At 39.5% G+C, this 22,270-nt stretch overlaps 1 protein-coding gene across 5 annotated transcripts in view; it reads left to right on the top strand.

The window, feature by feature from the left end:
• Positions 1-22,270, top strand: part of FBXO11 (F-box protein 11) — a 78,751-nt gene that overhangs the window by 48,420 nt on the left and 8,061 nt on the right. For all 5 annotated transcript variants that reach the window (XM_065679685.1, XM_065679686.1, XM_065679687.1 and 2 more), the window contains exons 5-14: positions 1,250-1,379; positions 2,440-2,523; positions 2,606-2,738; positions 6,809-6,915; positions 7,014-7,125; positions 12,004-12,110; positions 12,199-12,336; positions 21,185-21,402; positions 21,986-22,071; positions 22,155-22,249. In XM_065679685.1, the coding sequence (XP_065535757.1) occupies positions 1,250-1,379; positions 2,440-2,523; positions 2,606-2,738; positions 6,809-6,915; positions 7,014-7,125; positions 12,004-12,110; positions 12,199-12,336; positions 21,185-21,402; positions 21,986-22,071; positions 22,155-22,249 (1,210 nt within the window). The remainder of the gene's footprint in view (positions 1-1,249; positions 1,380-2,439; positions 2,524-2,605; positions 2,739-6,808; positions 6,916-7,013; positions 7,126-12,003; positions 12,111-12,198; positions 12,337-21,184; positions 21,403-21,985; positions 22,072-22,154; positions 22,250-22,270) is intronic.

A 22,270-nucleotide genomic window follows, 5' to 3' on the forward strand; every position in this document is an offset into this window, starting at 1 on the left:
AATTGATATGTTGGTTGCAATTAGCCGATATAAAGCCAATTGTATTTTAATACGTCTGGCTTACTTCAGCGTTACTTGTAACTTATGAATGTCTGGTTATCTGTGTGAAGCAGTAAAACTTTTATTTCTCTTGTAGCGTAGCTACTAGTTAAATAATGGCTGTCTTAAAAATCAGTGAGGCATTCCTTCAGTAGCCACTTCTTTCCTTCTTCCCCGCTCTTTAACCTTTTTCAGGCTTCTGTGGGAATTGTGTTGATGCAGAAGAATCAACACATTTCTTAATGTTAGATGCAAGTTGTGCCTAGTGTTACTTAGATGGCTTGTTTGGTTTGGTTTAATAATTGAATACTCGGAATGGTTCTCCCCCATATGAATCCATCTTGCCCATGGGTTATTGAGAGCTTGGAGAATTGGGATCTAAATTTATATTTTTTTATAAGGGAAAAATAACACCTGTTTCTTGGCCTTTTATTTTTATAAAGAATAAGACTTTAAGAACAGAATTTCAATTTAACATTGCAGAAATGCCTCCCTCCTCACCCCCTTCTCTCTTTTCTCTCTTACTGTCCTAAAAACAGTTTTGGGTATGTCTTGTCAGATGAATTACAGCTACTGAAATTCAGTGCCATCCTGTAAGTCTGGGCTTAATATCAGCAGGCTCAGGCACTGCTATTATTTGTATTCTGGCACTAATCAAAAGAAACCAATTGCTGTGTGCTATTTTCTTCTTTTTAAGCTACTGTAATCTGTCCACTGATGAACTCTTTTTGGAATAGAGTGCATAGTTTGTTCTCCGTGAATATATAATTTTTTTTTCCAGCCTTTTTTTTTTGGCAAGGTGAGAAGAGGTGGTGATATGTTTTGTCTTAAGTTTCGTTATTCTTGTGCTACTAGGTTTTCTAAGTGTTAAAGTAATGCTGAAGTTAATATACAATTAGAATCTGATTCTTCAAACACTGTAAGTTAACTGCTTAAGTTTCTCCATGGCAATTGCATATTGAGAACTCTTCTGCTTGGATCATGAAACACGTGCCAGGATTTTTCTTAGAAATACACAGAAGTTGTAGAAGTTGTAGAAGGAAAAAGCAATGTTTTGGAAGTGTTTGGTAGTGATCTTGGTCAAATTTACTGTCACAGACTGGCAAATACTGTTGAGAAAACCCAGTTTTTAACGTTTGATGTATCAAGTAAAGCAGAATAGTAATCAGAAATACACTAATTTTCTTTTCTGCTTGACACTTCTGCTCAGGAAAAGATTGTATATGGAAGTATTTGAGTACACTCGTCCCATGATGCATCCTGAACCTGGAAAATTTTATCAGATTAATCCAGAAGAATATGAACATCCAAATCCCTGGAAAGAAAGCTTTCAGCAACTGGTAACAGTAGCTTTCATTTCTATTCCAATTTAAAGATGGTTTATACAAGTAAGAACCCCAACTTTTGAAATGTGGCTGATTAATAGTAATGATTTCAAGTTCAGTCTTTAAGATGATGGGACTGAGGTGGTAGGGAGAGATTCTTGTATTGTGTTATGCAATAGGGGGATATCTGAAGTTATTTCATGGTTTGAGGCACACTTTAGGGGGAGACACATCATGGTAAGGTGAAGCACTTGAGCATCCAGCTCTTCTATGTTGGCGTCTTCCTCATGTTTTGCGTCACTGAAATTTTGTGGAAGAGATTGTCATGGTCTGTGGTTTGCAAATAAACTTTGAATGTATTGTTGCTGTCATATATTACTAAACTAGTGTGTGTGCTGGTTGTCAGATTTGTATGCATTCCGTAGTAAACCAAACAGTATATTGATAATATCACTTAGGCTTAAATAGTGATTTACAGCTGATGTGACTGGAGCTGAACAAGTTACCTTTAAGGCACGTGATTGAACCTCCAGTCTAAAGTCTCAAAGGTATTGTAAAAGTGGCTTGGTGTAATATCTGAAAAATGTAAGTAAGGGAAATGTGTATCCAGGTGAGTATATTACACAATGGTATGTGTGATTGGTTAGTAAAATTCTGAAGCTTGTTGAGGGCAAGGTTCTTCATTCTGTACTCCATCAAAAGTGAAGGTACAGGATTCTTTTTCCTTTGCCGTAGAATTGTAGTTTGTTTTGTGGCAAGCTGCTAGAAAATCAAAAGATGAAAATAAGAACATCCGCTGTGGAGCGGATAAGGTACAAGAGGCTTTTCAGTCACTTCAGAGGCTTGTGGCTGTGTAAGTAGGTTAGCTTCTTGGCTTAGTCACTTAGGCTCAGACTTTTTCTGATGGTGCCATTTCAAACTGAGTGCCTAATATGGGAGGTCAGAATACGATCCTTAGTCCCTGGAACAAACTGATACCAGCAAATGGCATGTGAATTAGGGAATCAGTAGATCTCTTGTCTGTGCATTCAGATCCACCTGTCTGCAAGCTTATGAACTGTTTTCCTTGTTTCAGTACAAAGGAGCACATGTAAAGCCAGGTTTTGCTGAACACTTCTACAGTAATCCTGCGAGATACAAAGGAAGAGAAAATATGTTGGTATGTTTCTAAAGCAGTTGTTAAGAATATTTCTATATCTTTGCATAGATACTTCCCTGTAAACCTGTCATTTTTCTTCTAGTATTATGATACTATTGAAGATGCTCTTGGTGGAGTTCAAGAAGCTCATTTCGATGGTCTTATCTTTGTTCACTCTGGTATATATACTGATGAATGGATATATATAGAATCTCCAATCACCATGATCGGTGCAGGTATTTAATCTTTGTCTCAAAGTATGACTTGTGTTAATTATAACCTTAATTGCAAAGATATTCTGGTTTATTAAATATCCAGTATAAATGCCCATCTTCATCAGCCTAATAAGTATTTTCTGTACAAGTGTCACAAACTAAAAGGTAGCTGATGCTTCAGATTGAAGTACCATTGTCTGTGTGTTAGTTCTTGGAATAAGTTATTTACCATTTTATTTCATTAGGATTAAAAAATGAATTTTTCAGGAAGTATACTCAGTTACATGGCTGCAGTTGAAATTTTCAGGTGGCTCTTATGAAATTTGTTTATATATAACCTATCTCCCAAGTAGAATCCAGCAGTGGGAGCAAGCTGAAATTAGTATCTGTCCCATTTTCCTTCAACATCTTAATTCCATCTTGAGGAAGGAAATGAGAGCATCCAGCAGAAAGATTCTGAGACAGGAAGTTCTTTTCTCTGTTCTCCTCCACAAAGGAGAACCTTTGTGGAGAAGGAAGTGAGACTTTTGGAATAGGAAAAGATTTAGGAAGTTGGTGTAAGCTAATACATCTGGATGCAAATTGTGGTGCTTGTGGAGCTGTCTGCTTTTCCTGTCCCCACTCTGAGCATGCTAATCCCCAGTAGCATGATAGCGTGGTAAGAATTTCAGCTGTCTTAATATCTGGTACACACCTAGTTTAAGGGTTCTCAGACCTCTTGCTCCTGTGGTAACCTAAAAGTTATTTTGCTCCCTGCTTTTTCTGAGATACTGTCTGTCTGGGTTGGGGTTTTTTATTTGGTTGGGGTTTATTTGAGGTGGTGTGTTGCTTTTTTGTGGGGTTTGGGGGTGTTGTTTATGAGGGTTTTGTTGGGTTTTACTTCTTTTTGTTTCTTCCAAGTCCCTCTTTTCAGGTATCTATCTGTTCTGAATACCAGCTGCTTTGTTCTTCAGCAAGCTTATTCTGGCACTTGCCTGGGTTTCACAGCCTTGGCAGCAAGAACAGTTTTGAGCAATGCAGTCAGATTGTTCCAGTGTTAGCCTTAAAACTTGTCCCTGTAGATCTGCAAGGTGCAGCTGTGTTAGTGTGTTAGTTTGTCAGTTCATGACTACATTTCTGAAGCTCATATCCTGAACTTCCCTACTTACTTACAGTGCTTTGGTTTGTGCTGTGGAGACATTTTGGAGCACAAACTGGATTCCTTTTGGATGAGACTAATCTGAGACATGTTCCTGGAATACTCTTACTGCTCTCTAGTAGTTGGTGTACATTCAGTCAGAGGGACCAGGCTAGGGCTTGTCCAAAGTCAGTGTCTCTTCTACCCTCCCTGTCCTGCAACACATGTGGTGTGGGTGTCTGACCCACAGCACTACTTCACTCTGTAGTGTCACTCCTGTCATGCTGCAGTGCTTCCTAATGCAGACATGGCCTTAGACAAATAACAAAATAACCCCAGCATCTGTTTTCAGATGACAGTTATAGATGCCAGTACAAACAGGGCAAGTTGTATTCCTGAAGTGCTTAAAAATCCAGAAGAAACTGGATCAGCACTGACCTAGGATATAAAATTTCTCTATTACTTCATGAAACTTGAAACGACATCTTTGATATCTGGTTGAACTCCTGCATGTTCTCAGGCTCCTTTTAAGTTTTGAAAGGCCCTCTGCTTTCTCTTCCACTGGAATTAACTAAGCTATTCAGAAAAACAGCTATTTTAACTACAGTTCTTTAAAAGCAAGGCATCTGCATTGTGTATTTTTGTAACAGAATAGCTGTCTTGGGGAACAAAACCTCCAAGAGAAATCCAGAAATGCTAGATGTATTTATATTTCAGTTTCTGGCACTGCTGACTCTTCACTTCCTCAGACTTTCTCCACTGAATGGTGAGTGACATTGTAGAGGGAATCAATTCTCATTTGTCTGGAAAAGAAAACAAATTAAAGTGAACCACTAAGCCTTGGAGAACTTCCTCTTCTCTGTTCAGTCTGGCATGCTTTTCAGAATGGTGGGATTAAGGCAGCACCAAATCTCTCTGCAGTTCTACTCAAATTTCTTTAATAGTTTCTTCTGCTGACCTCTGAAGAAGCACATTATTAGAAATGGAGTTTTGCATACCTTGAGCTTTCAAAAAGCTTCTGCTTCCTCATATTAGCAAAAATGCTCTTGCAGAATAATGCCTGGTATTCTGGGTTTGTTGTTCTATTGAAATTTGGGGTTATTTCTTTCCTTCAATACATAGGGTGTCAGATTGCTACGGGAATACAGGCCTTACATGGAGTGCTTGTCTCATTCTAGATACAGTCTTTCATCTTTAATAACTGAGTTTCAGCAATTGTACTGACACGTGTCCTGATCTGAGAATCTTTACTGAATGTGTTTCCTGTATTTTTGCGGGACACAGATTTCATTCCCCCCCCCCCCCTTATTTTCCGTTTGATTTAAATAACATGCAGGTGAAAAAGGGATTATCAAAGGATTTTCTAAACAAGAAATAAAAATACGAAAAACAATTAGAAGAATTATTGTAGTTTTAAAGGTAGAAAAATCTAAAATGAAGACTGTCATAATTAGGTGTATTTCTTACTTTTGAGTGCCAGAGAACTTTCATATGCCTGAACTTCAAATGTCTGTTGTGCATCTTTGAATAGGAAATTAAATTTTAGTCTAAGTTTAGAGCTGTGTTCTTTGCTGTAGATTTTACAGCCTGCAAGATCTAGAAGGGCCTCTGCATTTTTTGCCTGATATGATTGAAGAGGGTCACAACTGTTTTCTGCAGAAGCTAGTTATTTTTCTCTTAATGCACAGAAAAGTGAAATTGTTCTGTTCCTGTTGAGGAATAGAAGAATTCTGAGGCAACATCCAGTTAATTTTTAATTCTTTAGGTAGTCCCTTATTACATGTTTTCTGTTGAATAATTTCTAGTGCGAAGTGAATAGTGGTATGAAGCAGAGCTAGACTACCTTAAAATACTTGCAGCACTGCAGTAATGAAAGCAGAGATCTGCCTTTTAGATAGTGAGAACAAGCTGGATAATGATGTAAATGTTGCTTCATTCTGACTGGCACCTTTCTGCCCGAGTGATAAAGAACAGGACATACCACTTGTCTGTTGACACTAGTAGAGACAACAGAAAAATATCTGCTCATGAGAAATCCTGTGTGTGGGCTCTTCAATAAAATACAGAGTTTAGGGTAAATAGCTGGTCACATTTACATTGGTGTGTCTCAAGTTGGGAATGCTTGAAAATTGCTATCAGATAAATTATCTGCTATAATATTTTTACAGTTCATGTTTTGAGGAAGGCTTCTTCTGGCTTGCATATTTAATGTGCACTTTTAAATCAAGCTACCTTGCCTGTTGAATGAGTATCATTGAATTTATACTGATGTGAGACCGTTACCTTGTGCTCCCTCTTCTGGCTGTTGCATACCAATGTCAACATTTCCTTGCTTTGGATTAAAGATAAAGAATAGAGCAAAGCCTGCTATTAATACAGGAAATCAAATTGCAGATCGTGGGAACTTGCAGAGGGACCACGTGGAAACCTCTTCTGTACATTCAAAAGGATAGTTCAATCTAATTTTGTAAGATCTTTCTTCTAAAGAATGAGGATATCAATTCAAAACTCTGAATCTTACATTTGAGGAGTATGGGGAGGTCAGTTGTAGGTCATGGGCAGATTCTTAAGTAGTTCTTTAAATTGATTCAAATTAGTTTTGGAATGTATGTATTTAGCTTTTATTAAAGGGTGTAGAGTACCAAAATAAATTGAACTTGGTAACAGAATTGCAGTGCCTCTAGACTGGTATCCATGTTTAAATTGGTAATTCAGTTTGTGATAAAGAGTAGCCAAAACTAGTTCTGTACAAGAGATTTTTTTCCCGGTACTAGCTACTAAATTGGTGCAGGATTGTCTTAGACTAGTTTCTTCATTGTCTTTGAAACTTTGTTTTAAGGTTTTTCTGACAAGAAGACTATTTATGGGTCAGGAATACTGTTTTTTTCCTTTGTCGTTGCGGACAGAATCTGTAACTCTTGAGGATTTCTTTTCAGTGGCATAAACTGAGACTTAATAAACGTCTTCTTTACAGCACCTGGAAAAGTAGCAGATAAAGTTATAATAGAAAACACTAGAGATTCCACCTTCGTTTTTATGGAGGGTTCTGAAGATGCCTATGTTGGATATATGACAATCAGGGTAAGAATCTCAAACTTCAGCAGAGCTCTCAATAATCTCATTTTCATGCCTGTGCAGTTAAATAAATGCTACATTGTTGTGTTGTCTTCCTTTTTCAGTTCAACCCTGATGACAAATCTGCTCAGCACCACAATGCACACCACTGCTTGGAGATCACCGTGAACTGCAGCCCAATTATAGATCACTGTATTATTCGAAGTACTTGTACAGGTTAGTGGGCTTTTTATTGTTTGTCATTAATCCTGTGTTTCAAGTTCCCAAACTAACCAGGGCACATGGAAGCAGCACACAAATCGATTATGATCACTATTGCAACAGTTCGTTTTTTGATGCAGGTGTTTAAGACAGGTCTGCAAGCAGTTTCTGTGTGGAAATGGTGTTATTACAGTGGCTACTTTGCATCTAAGACCTTTGTGATAATCTATACTTGGTCTTTTTTTTTTTTTTTTTTGGAATGAGTTTGGACTCTGGGCAGTTAGTTTAAAACCTGAAAAGTGACAGTTCATATAAACTTACCTGGTTCTGACATAAATACAGTTGTAGCTGCCAGGAGAGAGCATCTGAAGGAGGCACACATGGGACTTTCACATTAGGTTCATTGTAATATGCAGTATTTACTTTGATGGCATGAAACAATCATGAGCTGTAACTGCTAAGTTCACTTTCCTGTCAAGAGTGGAATGATTCAACATACGAGTTTCTATACAGGCAGAAGAAATGCAGTGTGGAAAGCTAGACTCATTTCACCATCTGAGATAATAAGGAATTTATACTGCCTAATTAGGAAAACATTGGTAGTCCAGATTCAGGAGAGAAACGGTTAGAGACAGTGGAAGTAAGAGGCTGGGTGGCAGTTCAGTCATTTGGCAGGAGGACATGGCAATTGGCAGTCACTGCATGCACAACATGGCAAGTTTAATGGATTTGAACACAACCAGATGAAATGGATTTGAAGTGTGAGAAAGAAGAGGTACAGGAGAATTAAAGTACTGATTCTCTGCATGGAAATCGCAATATGAACTTTATATACCCAAGTTCAGCTAGTGAAATGGAGTGGATCAACACAGCAGGCTGCGCGTAAAGGTTAACATAGCTCAACATAGAGGGAAGACAACAAAGGAGATCATCACTGACATAATAAACCCTACACTTCTCTGGTATGAACATTGAAGGAGGAAATTCTGCAGGGAACTGTAAAAAGAATGGTGGAAGGACGTCTCGTCTGTGCCTTGCAGAGGAAGATGTGCTCTTTCTTGGAGGTTTCGGGCTATAAACTACACTTTTGGTCAAGGCAGCTCTGCGCTTTGAATCGCCATCTGTTCTATTGGAGGCATAACAGCTAATATGCAAAAGTGCTAAAAAAGAGGAACAAAGGACAGCTAGCTTCTCTCAGTATCTTGAGTTCTTTATTTAATCCTAAATACTGGGGAATTGAAGTATACAAAGAAATGCATACTATTGGTTCCTATATATCAATATTGGAGACCCTGATAACAAATGAGAAGAATTAAATTAATTTCTTGGATCACATTCAGCTTCATTATAAAAGGAGTTTGAAGAGCCGCATGGCTTCATATTGAAACGTGCTTAGAGACAAGCAAGTAGGTCCTGATGTTTTCGTGAAAATTGTTTATCAAAATTAAGCTTTAATATTTTTTTTTCATGAGCACTTCATTATTTAAGACTATTTCTGAGAATTTTGGATTTTTGCCCTCTTAAGTACTCTGGATTTCTGAATGTTTCCTGCATTGAATTATTGCTCTTCCCCAAAATTAAAATTTCTGGTCCATTTTGAAGGCTGTGTGTAGGCTGTACTATCATCAAGTATTGATTATCAATTTATATTGACTTTTTTAATCCTACCAAGCCTTGCTCTAACCTACTCAGGAAGTACTGAGTGTGTGTAAAAAGGGAAGAAGAATGGCAGCCTGCCAGAAAGGCTGTTTCCAGTGCCATCTCTGAAGTATTGATCCATAAGCATTCACAATTTTCTAGCACATGCTTGATACCCTTCCTGTAGACCTGCAAACTGCATTAAAGCACATTTTTACATTGATGTATGTAATATGGGAAGATGTGAGCTGTGTATCAGTGCCTTGCCAGTCCAAAGCATCTTTGAAATACTACTAAATAAAGTTTAAATGCATAGTTTAAATGCAAGATACTGAGTCAAGAGATTCTATTGCTTCTATTGGAGGAGAAATCTGTATTAGTCCTCACCTTGACAGATAAAAGTAGTAGCAGATGGCAATGTGCCTTTCCCTTTTTTCTTTTTTTTTTTTTCCTAAGTATTGCTCAAGTGTGTGCAATCATTATATTCTGAGTAAACAAAATAAAGCCTAAACCAGTAATACATGTGCTTGATATTCTAAAAGGACCAATTTCACATGATCAATAATAAAGTCCAGTTGAAGTGAGTCAGAATACAGATTGCTTTCATTTAAATAAGCAAAATGTGAGGGAGGAATGATGTCAGCACACCACACCAGGAAAGTGTGGGACACCACCAACACACATACACCCCCTGCTACACACACTCCAACAAAATACCCTTCCTACCCCCTCAGAAGAACTTGATAAACAAGATCTAACGTCTGTCTAGAAGAAACTGCTTGTGTCTTAACTTGGGAAACAGAGGGAGTGAGAGCAGTGATGCTAATCCATCAAAGAACAGAAGAATTTGAATGGCAAAGTGTTGTGTAACTTTTGTTCCATATTTAATGAGAATAGGCAGGAATGATAAATGTGTTCATACCCTAGAGGGATAATGAAATATGTTCCACTCTTGACAGTAACCGTGGCTGAGGTTAAACAGCGGGGAAAAAAAAAAAAAAGACATTCTAGAATTATGCAGGAGTTTAGAAAACTGGCCAAGAAACTGGGCTCCTATTATGTATCAACAGTAACTTGTAACCTGGGTGCGATGGTGTATGTCCTAAAGTGGGGAACAGCGGCACGGGGGAGATTAAGAGGGATGAAGTATGGCAGGTAGTTCTGCTTACTGCTCCTGTGTAGGGTAAAGAGGTAGTAAAATTTAGAACTGAAAAAAACTCGTGTATTTACAGTAAGTTATAATGGTTGCATCACACAATCAGCATTTTTGATGACTGACTTTGACTGAAAGAAGGTAGCAGTCCTGGTATGATTGCATACATCCTTGAAAAATACTTGACTTCAGTGTATAATGCCTTAAGAGATTCGAGATTCACAGAATTACCAGATTAAATAGATGAAAAATACTTTCAGGATAAATTTAAATGGCTTTTTTTGTGGCTGTTTCAAAGATGGCTTCTTGACTTTAAGCTATTTATCAGTGGCTTATAGAGAAGAAATAAAATGCATATTGATGAGGCTTGTAGACAATGAAGACTTATGGCTGAGGGTATCAAAAGAACCAGGAGTATGTGTTACTGCCTTTTTGGAAGGTATCCTCTAAAACAATATTCACGTTACTGTGAATAAGTGTGAAGTCAGTTATATGCACAACTTGATTTTATTCCTAGTTTTGAGGGATAAATCTCTCCTGCAAAGCTGGAAAATCTTGGGAACAGCTTAAAGAGTTGTGGGTAAAGATCTAACTCCTGTAGTTAAGTAGCTAAAAGAAGTGCTGTGAATCTTAGTTGCACCAGTGGGAATACTGAGCAGAAGTAGAGAGACCGTATTACGCCTCTGCTTAGTCCTGCTTCAGAGTAAAGTGCTCTTCCCTTGTGTCCATAGCAACATGTGGAAAATTTAGAAACAGTTCCATGAAAAGTCCTTAAAGCAGAAAAATGCGGTTGTCATGAAAAACATACTGACTGCAATTTGTGACTTGCATCAAGGAGAAGGCTGAAGGACTAAATTGCTTGCACTAAATACGTGTGTGCATTGGGCATGGCGTACACTAGTGTAAAGAGAACCAGGAACTGGGTACTAAAGCTAGAGGAATTCAGATGAGCAATTAAAATGGACATTAACAGGGTAGAAACCCTGTCACCAGCTATTAAGCTTTATGGTGGTTTCTCAGTTGTTGGAAATGCTCAAATCAAAATTAAATGTGTTTCTGAAAGATACACACCGAAGTTCCTGCTACTAGAATTGAAGCAGAAATTAATTCAGGGAATCATTATAGATTGTATTATTCATAAGGTCAGACTTGACAATCAAAATAATTTCTTTAGGATTAAAAAAAACCCCTCTGTAAATGAGTCTATGAATTATTAAAGCACAGTCTTTGTGGTTCTGTGCTAGAAGGTAATATGAAAACTGACTAATAGAGCATGTACTGGCTTGCTTATGTAGTAATGTTTAATTGTGGATAAGGTGTGTGTTAAGTAGGCCAGATACCCCAGGATGAGCTCTGACCTTTCTGAAATCACTATGAATCCACAGTTTATTTTTAGCGGCTGTAGAATTTCATGTTTTCTTATTTGATAGAGTTCAGGGAATTGAGCTGACCTGACGAAGCCTTAAGCATTTTGAGTTCTTGATGCCTGCAAAGAGGTTTTTTTCTTGGTGATGGTATGGTAGCTAAGATGATCCAAGGAGCTTTGTAATTCAGCTGCAAAGAGACCTGTTGGTTTCTGGTGTGTATCTAGTTTTGTACTCAAGATTGTGTTGTTTTGTATCCTTCTCATTTTTAGGTAGACAGTGTGTCTTTGTATGTTACAGAAATACTATTTGTTTGGGCTCATGGAATTACGGGGTTAGGAAAATTTGAAGGGAAGTAAAGTAAGGCAGTAAATACAGAATTTTATTGTGTTTGTTACCCTTCGGTGTGAACAGTCAGTATACAGTCAGCCTAACATAGAGAAATAAGTGAGTGATTACTGTCATAAGCATGAATTAATATATAAACTATTGTCTGTTCTGGCCGTCATATGCAACTACCCCTTGCAGAGGGATTTTAAGCCAGTTCCTACCTTGGTTTCTGCCTCTGCAAGATGATGACATGTGTTTTCTGCCTGTGGCTTGCAGTGCTTTGGCGCTGTGCACACCGAGTCCTTTTGAAATACCAGTTCACACTAACTTTTCTTGCAAAAGCACTGCCAGACTATTTATAAATACACTCTGCTTTGAAGCTATGGTAACTGTGCTGTTTTCTTCCAGTTGGCTCTGCAGTATGTGTTAGTGGCCAAGGAGCTTGTCCTACTATTAAACACTGTAACATCAGCGACTGTGAAAATGTTGGACTTTACATTACAGACCATGCACAGGTATTTTTCAGTATCAGTTTGTTTACTCTGATAAAATTGTTTGCTACTGTCCTTGATTTCTGTTTTAATTTCCATCTTTATTTCCTAGGGAATATATGAGGACAATGAGATCTCCAATAATGCGTTAGCAGGGATTTGGGTTAAAAACCATGGAAATCCCATTATCAGACGGAATCACATTCACCATGGACGTGATGTTGGCGTTTTCACTTTTGACCATGGCATGGTAACGTACCTGTTTTCCTTTGAAGAAAGAAATATAGATGTTGCATAGCTGATTTTCCCTGTCATTGAAGAAAGGTTCAAAAAAGATGCTTTTACATGTGAACAGGTATTTTAAAATATGCCTACTGTTCTCTTACCCTTCAGTGGATAACTCCACTTTAAAGGCATTATTAGCTGAAAGAGGTTTAAGAAGGGGTTTTGCAGTTGATTGGCAGCCCGTTACATCAAATTATGTTACAGTGACAAAATACCTCTTGAAATAGGATGTAAATGGTGGGCTTACATTTACACTATCACTGCATTCCTTTTTCTTTGAAACAGAATGAAAAATAAGGTGCTAGAAGGTTTAAAAATGAACTAAAATGCTCTGCGGAGTCTTAGTCTTATTTTCACATTAAATCTCAAGCAGGGCATGTCCAGCTTCTTTGGGAAGAAGACTTTTCTAGCATGGAGTTATACTGGAATTTTAACACAGAGTTTCCTTGCAGAATTCAGGCCTTCTTCCATAAAAAATGTTTGTTGTTTTTTTTTTTTCCTGTGGGATGAAGGTGGTAAGTTCCATGTACCAGTAAATCAGCGAGTAATGACTTTGCATAGCCCTTGAAATAAACAGTTTTTTTGCCACTGAAAATAATAATATATATATATATATATATATAATTATTATTATTCCCTGGACTTGTTCAAGGCCAGGTTGGACAAGGCTTGAAGGACAGGGTTGCTACCTGGTCTAGTGGAAGGTGTCCCTGCCTGTGGGCAGGGGGTTGGAGCTGTATGATCTATAAGGTCCCTTCCAGCACAAACCAGTCTGTGATTCTGTGCTTTTATTTGCTGATATATTTTAGGGTAATACTGTGCATGTCGTCTAACAGTGCCAAATCATTGTTTTTCCTGCTTGAATGACAAAGTCCCAGTTCCCTCCACCCAGCTGGCAAAAATTAGTAGTTTTCTTCTAGTCACTGTTAATATGGCAGATCTTTAAGGATGCTTTCCATAGAGTACAACAGCTCTTGGTTCTCAGGTCTAAGAAATCATGAAAGGAAGGTGAGAGACTGGCATGTCTGAGTCAAGACCTGCTGGTTAAAGTAAAGGGCAAGAACGAAATGCACGGGCAGTGGAAGCAGGGACCGGTATCTTGGGAAGAGTATAGGGACTCTGCCCAGTTGACCTCAGGGATGAGCTCAGGAACTCCAAGGCGCAGATGGAGCTGAGCTTGGCAAAGGATGCAGAGAATAAGATTGGCTTCTACAGATACGTCTTCCAGTAAAGGAAGGTCAAAGAAAGCATAACCCCTCAATAAGCAGGACTGTCAAACTGATAATGACAAGGAGAAGGCTGAGGTACTCAACTATTTTACCTCAGTCTTCACTGCCATCCTCTCTTCCCACACCTCTCAAGTGGATGGACTGGGGAGCAAAGTCCCTCCCATTGTAAAAGAAAACAAGGTTTGTGACCATCTGAGGAACTGGAACATAAGTAAGTCTACGAGACCTGATGAGATGCATCCCAAAGTCCTGAGAGAATTCGCTGGTGTAGTTGCCAAGCCACTCTCCGTGATATTTGAGAAGCCCTGGCAGTCAGGTGAATTCCCTGTGACTGGAAACAGGGAAACATTGCACCCATTTTTAAAAAGGCTAGGAGGAGGACCCTGGGAACTGCCGGCCTGCCAGCTTCACCTCTGTGCCTGAGAAGATGATGGAACAGATCCTCCTGGAAGTTATACTAAGGCATATGGAGGATAGAAGAGTAATTCAAGACAGCCAGTATGGCTTCACTAAAGGCAGGTCCTGCCTGACAAACCTAGTGGCCTTCTATGATGGAGTGACTACATCAGTGGACAAGGGAAGAACTACACATCATCTACAACATTGTCTACCATAAGACATCCTCATCTCCAGACTGTAGATGAGGATTTGATGGGTGGACTGTTTGGTGGATGAGGAATTGGTTGGGTAGTTGCATCCAGAGGGCACAGGCTTGACATCTCGATGGAGATTGGTGACAAGTGGCGATCTTCAGGGGTCTACATTGGAACCAGTACGGTTTAATATCTTCATCGATGACATGGTGGGATCAAGTGCATCCTCAGCAAGCTTGAGATGACACCAAGCTGAGTGGTGTAGTTGATGCACCCAAGGGATGGGATGCTACGCAGAGGGAGCTGGACAAGGTTGAGAAGTGGGCCCATGTGAATTTTAACAAGGCCAAGAGAAAGGTCCTGTACCTGGGTCAGAGCAAGCCCTGGTATCAGTACAGGCTGGGGGATGAAGGGACTGAGAGAAGCCCTGAGGAGACGGATTTGGGGTTACTAGGGGATGAAGAGCTTGACATGACCCAGTAGTGTGTGCTTTCAGCCCAGAACCGTATGCTGGGCCACATCAAAAGAAGTGTGTCCAGCAGGAGGTGATTCTGCCCCTCCCGGTCTCATGAGAACTCACCTGCAGTGCTGCATCCAGCTCTGGAGTCCTCAGGATAGGAAAGAAATGGACCTATTGGAGCGGGTCCAGAGGAGTCCGCAAAGTTAGCCAGAGGGCTGGAGCACCTCTCCTGTGAGGAAAGGCTGAGAAAGCTGGGCTTTTTCAGCCTGGAGAAGGTCCAGGGAAACCTTATTGCAGCCTTTTAATACTTAAAATAAGCTTATGAAAAGATGGGGACAAACTTACTAGCAAGGGCCTGTTGTGGTAGGGCAAGGGGGGATGGCTTTAAACTAAAAGAGGGGAAATTGAGACTGTATATAAGGGAGAAATTCTTTATGATCAAGGTGGTGAAACACTGGAACAGGTTTCCCAGAGAGGTGGTGCCCCACCTCTGGAAACATTCAGGGTCGAGTTGCAAGGGGCTCTGAGCAACCTGATCTAGTTGAAGATGTCCCCGCTCGTTGTAGCGGGGGGGGTGGGGGGTGGGGAGTGGGGTGTTGAACTGATACCACAGAATTTGATTGTCTTGCCGTAGTTGTTGGATACTGCAGGACATGGATTCCCTATAACTTTGGTGATAGGGAATAATAAACTGTATTGTTAGTTGCTTTGGAGGTTTTACTTCTAAAGGTGCTGTAGATAAATAGGAACCTCTTTGGTGCTGTGCTGCTGCTGTAATGAAAATCTCAGTGTAACACACTTGATCTCAGAAAACTGCTAAGAATGAGGTCAACCAAACCACTGCAGCTTTCACATACTCTGGGAGCATATTCCCCTCCCTGCGTTTTGGTCCTGGCCTTACTTCCTGACACACTTCTGGTCTAGCTATGGCTAAATACATACAAGGCCTGTTCTTTGGCAAGAACACCATAATTAGACCTATGCTAATGTTATATCCACAGATGTTCTTCATAAGTAAATGTCTTTTATCATCTAAGTAGGTTTGCTGGTAGATCGTACTTATTCCCTGAGAAAGATAAGTAATACTTGTAAAAGTGCAAGCATTAGCCAATAATGGCTTAGACGAGCTGAGAAAGATGAGTCCCAAGTCACACTTCTGCAGACGTAGCATGGGTGTAGGCTGGACTTCTCTTCTCTCATTTCAGGTTTCTCGCTTTTTATCATCTGACCTTTGGAACCACTGTTCCTTATGTATTCCATCTTGCTGTCACCACCCCATTCCCCCAAAAAGACTTGGCTTGTTCAGAGATCTAACTACAGCAAACATTAATTTCAAACTTAGTCATCTGATGTTTGCTCCGAGGAAACTGTAGCTCACCATTTTGAAGTAATATTATTCCTAAATAAAATGTTTATTAATTCAGGTACAAAATTGCTTTAGCTTTCCTACTGAACTTCTACATCAGGATTTTCTACAGTGTGTTATGTGTTTGGGGACTGTTGATTGAGTCTCAGATGCCTGTTGAATAGAATAATAATCTCTCTTAATAAGACATTCCTTTGGGGAAATAAATTTCCATAATTTTGATGAATGATTAATGCAATTATAGCTAATACATAACATAGCAAAGCTTTCATGGAAGAGGAAGAAGAGAAGCAGCTGGTTTTTAAAGATCAACATTTTTAGCCCTGACTGGGTGATTTTAGGTGCACTAAATTGTGGATCTTTTTTTCCCTTTGGTGTCTTCCTTCCCTTGTAAGTACTTGTTCTATTGCTTTAGTTCTAACCCAGATCTGATTGGGTTCCTGATGAGTGTTGGCAGGCTAGAAAGAGAAAATCCACTGTGGATAAAATCTAGTGAGGCTTTTGTCCCTACTACTGTAGATGTAGTTTGGCTATTTTGCAAAGAGTGGTGTCAACTTAAGATGTTATGTCTTTGTTTTACATTATCTCATTGTCTGGACACTGCCACTGCCTTGTTTAAGCTGTATTGTATAAGCACTCCTAATCAGCTTCAGTGGATACATAGATCCCTGCACCCCTCCAAGACTTAAACAGGCTCAAAACATTGGTGTAGTTATTTAAGCTACAGACAACTGGTAAAGGAGCGTGCTTCAATAACTCCTGGAGGGAAGATGTCTGTATGCTTGAGGGTTAATTGGAAAGTCTGGCTAGGAGCTGCTTCTTGGTGTAAGCACCAAAGTATAAATATTAAATATGTGAGTATTGAAATATTAAAAAATGAAAAAGCCAGACTGAATTCGCTTGATTAATTTTAAGTACAAATTTATTTGAACTGTTTTCTTACCAGTGGAATGCCTGTTCCAATGGTGTGATCAGTGTGATAGCACAAGCAAAATGAAATAGAAATAAATGTTTCCTTTTTGTTTAAAGGAAACACTAACACATTAAAGAGAACATATGAATAATATTTCTCAGCTGCAAAAATTAATGAGACCTTTCTTAGTCATAAAGTCCTTTGAAAGATTCCCCCATCCCCTTCCATCTCAAACTCTTCTTTTGGCAGTGTCCTCTGTTCTGCGTTATGCTAGTGATGAAGTTGATGAGATGACATCATTGGCAGTATTTACATCCTCTTTGAGTGACATGGTGTCCTTCAGATACAAAAGATACATATCTAAACAAAATCACGAATTTTCTGTGTTCACTTCTCTCACTTCCCTTCTGTTATTTTTGGAGGTGGCTTTTTTTCCCCCCATTGCTTGTGACTGTGAAGTGGGATAAGTACATTCCAGTGCCGAATTCCTGGCCTACATGTTCTTTTCCCTTGGGTTTCTGTGCTGGAGTGCTGCCTTTGAAAGGTTCAGGAGTGCTTTGTTTTTCAGTTTCATGCTCTCAGACTATTCTTTGTGTTTGGATACTTGTAGAAACTTCACCTCTTATTTCTAAACTGGCAATCTTCTGACATTTGCCTTCTTGCTTGTGCCAGACATTTAACAAGCAGGCATCAACAGTGCATTGGCAGCCCTCAGTGCCCTGCACTGACCTCTCGTGCCAGTTGCCTAAGACAAGTTAGAAACATTTGTCATAAATTGTATTTAGTGGTTGTATGCAAGCATCAGAGGAGTTCTAATTTATCGTAAGAGTAAGCGTAGTTTTATGGTTTAAAGCTGAGAGGCATTACACTTGCTCAGCCTGGAGAAGAGAAGGCTCTAGGGAGACCTTAGAGCAGTTCCCATTGCTTGAAGGGGCTGACAAGAAATCTGAAGAGGGACTTTTTACAAGAACATGTAGGGACAGGACAAGGGGGAATGGCTTTAAGCTGCCAGAGGGGAGATTTAGATGAGATATTAGGCAGAAATTCTTCCCTGTGAGGGTGGTGAGGCCCTGGCACGGGGTGCCCAGAGGAGCTGTGGCTGCCCCATCCCTGGCAGTGTTCAAGGCCAGGTTGGATGGGGCTTAGAGCAACCTGGTCTGGTGGAAGGTGTCCCTGCCCGTGGCAGGGGATTGGAACTGGATGAGCTTTAAGGTACCTTCCAACACAAACCATTTTGTGATTCTATGAATTACACCTGCAGATAGTGTTCAGACATGGTCTCAACAGCTGCAGAAGTACAGTGGTTTTAACTGCATCAGCTCAAGGTCAGCAGTTCAGCTTAAGGTGACCCTGCATGAAGTGGACTAGGCTTCGTAATGCAGTTTCTCCTTACGAATATTGAATGTTACAGCATTTTACTTCTCAGTAAGCCTTGACTTTCTGACCCAGCATTCAGTCTTATTGGGAAATCTGAGATATAGATTCATTTTTTTTTTAGTTCTGCTAAACTTTTGAGGAGCATTTCCTTCACAGAAGCTTACAGCAAATTCTCAGTTTCTACTCAGTCAGCAGTCCTACTTTTTTTCAAGAAGGTGGAAAGCAATAACTTTGAAGGCTCCGTTTTCTATTTTCTGATGAAATGAAACTTGTACTCTGCTGTCAGGTGATGTTACGGTATTCTGGGGCTTAGTGGCAGAGTACAGTTCATGTACAGGTACTTCTGTTCCTCTCTGGAACTGCGTATTATGCAGATACACTGGGACAGAAGCAAAGGAGCCTTCTTTCTCTTCTACTTCATTTCCAAGCAAGTTTAAAGGTTACACAGTGTATGTATTGTTTTCAAGAGTTAAAAGGATTTCTTGCATATTTTCTTACTGTTACATAACAATGCTTGCTGTAGCTTGCAGAGATGTTGCTGACCACATGATAAAATCTCTGCCTGTTTGCAACTTGACATGGAATCTGAAACGGCTGTGATGAAGCACATCTGAAATACCTCTTCTCCTTCATCATGTTGCTGTAGTCGCAACATATTTGGCACTCAAGGGGAAGATGATATGTGGAGTAATTAAAAAGACACTAAACCAAGTATAGTAATACTTGTAATTGAAATGATATATTCCATTAAGAGGATTAAGCTCTATACTGAATAGTCGTATTACTTAAGTTTCTCTGAAGGCTTCATTTTAAGTGAAAATTAGGACAAAGAAGTGGTTCCTTTTGGGACAAGGAGTCCCAAAGGCTGCCTGTTGACAGGAAGGTGTGTTTCTGAGATCTCCTTTAGATTCCCTTGTCTCTCTGAAAACATCTTGACTCACTCTGAAGAAATGTAATCCTAAATCCTTGAAGAAAATACTTCCTGGATATTTACAGAAAGTAGATTGTTTCCATTCCGTTTTGGTTTATTTGTCTCCCAGAGGGGCATGGGGAGCGAAGCTGTGCACACTGATAGTATGTTTTTTGGAGCATGTTTAATCAATGCAGTGCCTTCCCTGGCTGCAGTCCTCAAAGCAGGAAGAAGAAGTGCCTGCTGTTTTGATTTCTTTATTGAACTGTATGTATATCTGCTTGTTTGTAATCCAGATATGTTTGATGAAATCCCTTAGCAATACTGTCCCGCAGCACATAAGTAAGAGTGCTTTCTCCCTAGGTTGGCAGTAACTTGAGTAATTCCTGGGTGGTAGGTAGTAGAAACTCCAGGACTGAGGTGCTTTTGGTTGCAGATCATGTGAGTACAAACACTGGAATCCAGTTACACTGAGCAGTAGGAGGAATTGTGCTTTTCTTGTAGTTTGTAAGTAAAACAAACCTCACAATTAGCAAGACTAAGTAACCAACTGAAGTGGCTACAGGAGAAACAGTGTTCAGGCAAGATGCCTATGAAGGTGTCAAAGACCAATGAAAGTTGGGCCCCTTTCCTTTTCAGTCAGATGTTTTACCTATACAAGTGTTACCAGTTCAGTAAACAGCTGATCTTTTGCATCATGAGGACTGATAATGCTAAAACTGTGGATGGAATCATGCAGATAGTTTATACTATAGATGTCTATCCCCCTGGGCTCTACAAAACCATCTAGGAGAAAAGGAAAAAGTAAGATTGGCTCATGTTGGTTTTCAGCTGTGTGTTCTTGGATGTAGGGAACAGTGCAGTTTTGTTGGTTGTCAGCAGCAGAGTAGTGCTCTGAATGTCACATGTGCTGCTTTTGGTCTTCTTCTCCACAGCTGCCTGCTGGAGAGTCTGGGTTAGAGCTTTCCAGAATTTGCATCCAAGCCATCCACAAATTAAAACACATTGCTTAGTGATTGTCCACCATCTCCAATAAGAGATGCTTCCTCTCTTTCAGTTGTTCTGTTTCTCTTCTTTTAGTTGGGAAAAATGGGCATATAATACCATTAAAGTTCACCTCAAAGAATAAGTTGAATTTCAGTATCGAAGTGTTCCAAAAACTGTGTCAGAAAAATGGTCTGCCATTTGCCAGATGAATTTTCAGATGGACCAGTTCTTGATGCTGCTACATGAGTGCTTGTGGCATGGCAGAAGGAGCATGCCCAGGATGGCTTTATGGAACATCTTTTTGTCTTTTTTCCTCATAGCTATGGGGTTTTTGTAAAGCCTTTGTTCAAATACAGTTTTGGTGTAGGCCTGCTATGACTATTGCAGTGTCTAAATGGAAGTGTGCGCCCTTTTAAAAAGGGTGAGTTGGGGGGAAACTTTACCAGTTGGCTACTCAGACCAGTCAGCCCTGGAAAAACTACTCCCACATCCACATGTATTTATTCTGACCAGTTATTTTGAAGAAATTTAGAAGACTTTTTTTACTAAATCAATCATGTTCTTAGCAAATATGTATGGTTCTGAGTTTGAAAACAAGTAGATAGTCTTCCCATAACACTGTCCTTTTCGTATAAAGCCTGTGGGCTTCATGGGCTTTGAAAGGAGTCTGATCCTTAGGAGCTGCTAAGGAAGCCTGACATTCAGTCCTCTTTGAGGTGGCATTTCCAGAGTTGCCATTTTTAATTGGTATTCCATGGATAGTAATAAATAACAATGCAAACACGGTGTCTTTGAAACACTTTTTTCTTAGAGGGGGGGTAAAATAACTAGCTATGTAAGTATTTACGTGTTGTCAGTTTTGGTACTGTTCTCTTTTAAATGAGGATTGTATTTAGAGGGGAGGGAGGGTAAGGAATAGCCTTAATTTAAAAAAGGACTTTTAAAGGAAACTGCATTTTTGTGTGTGTGTGTTTTAAGGGTTATTTTGAAAGCTGCAACATACACAGAAACAGGATAGCAGGTTTTGAAGTGAAAGCGTATGCCAACCCTACAGTAGTTCGGTGTGAAATACATCACGGCCAGACTGGAGGAATCTATGTTCATGAAAAAGGAAGAGGACAATTCATCGAGAACAAAATCTATGCAAACAACTTTGCAGGTGTTTGGATTACCTCAAACAGTGACCCAACAATAAGGTAATATTTTTATCCTCATTGATGTTTTGTTACTTGGAAGAAGAGATTAGATGGGGATGGGAAAAGAGCAATTTTATGTCATTTATTTATTATTTCATTTATTATTGGGTTCAGACTGAAACAGAGGAGACTTAGGTTACATATAAGGAAGAAGTTCTTTACTTGAGAGTGGGGAGGCCCTGGCACAGGGTGCCCAAAGAAGCTGTGGCTGCGCCATCCCTGGCTGCATTCAAGGCCAGGTTGGATGGGGCTTGGAGCAACCTGGTCCGGTGTGAGGTTTCCCTGCCTGTTGCAGGGGTTTGGAACTAGGTGATCTTAAGGTCCTCTCCAACCCAAACCACTCTATAATTCGATTTATAATGAACTGAAAGTACTTTTATATATGTATGAAAATAAAATTGCTGTCTTGTGTTTGGTTGAACTGCATTTTTAATTTGCATGTATACTTGGAAGTATGTGGTTCTCAAAGCAACAGAACATAAATTTTCTATTTTAAATCTGACCGTTGTACAGTCCTAGGCACTACATACCTGTATACACTGTATTATAATAATTTCATAATGTGGATACTTCTGTTTCTTAGGGGCAATGCAATTTTTAATGGGAATCAAGGTGGTGTTTATATCTTTGGTGATGGAAGAGGCCTTATTGAAGGAAATGACATTTATGGTAAGCTGATTTGCTTATTGCCTCTTGAATTCTGAGCCAAACCAGTACATAAATTGTCTGAAATAACATCTTTTTGTTAACAGGTAATGCATTAGCAGGAATACAGATTCGAACAAACAGCTGTCCCATAGTTCGACACAACAAGATTCATGATGGTCAACATGGTGGAATTTATGTAGTGAGTATTACCTACAAGCAG

Source organism: Lathamus discolor, chromosome 5 (genome assembly GCF_037157495.1).
Source record: "Lathamus discolor isolate bLatDis1 chromosome 5, bLatDis1.hap1, whole genome shotgun sequence".
NCBI lineage: Eukaryota > Metazoa > Chordata > Aves > Psittaciformes > Psittacidae > Lathamus > Lathamus discolor.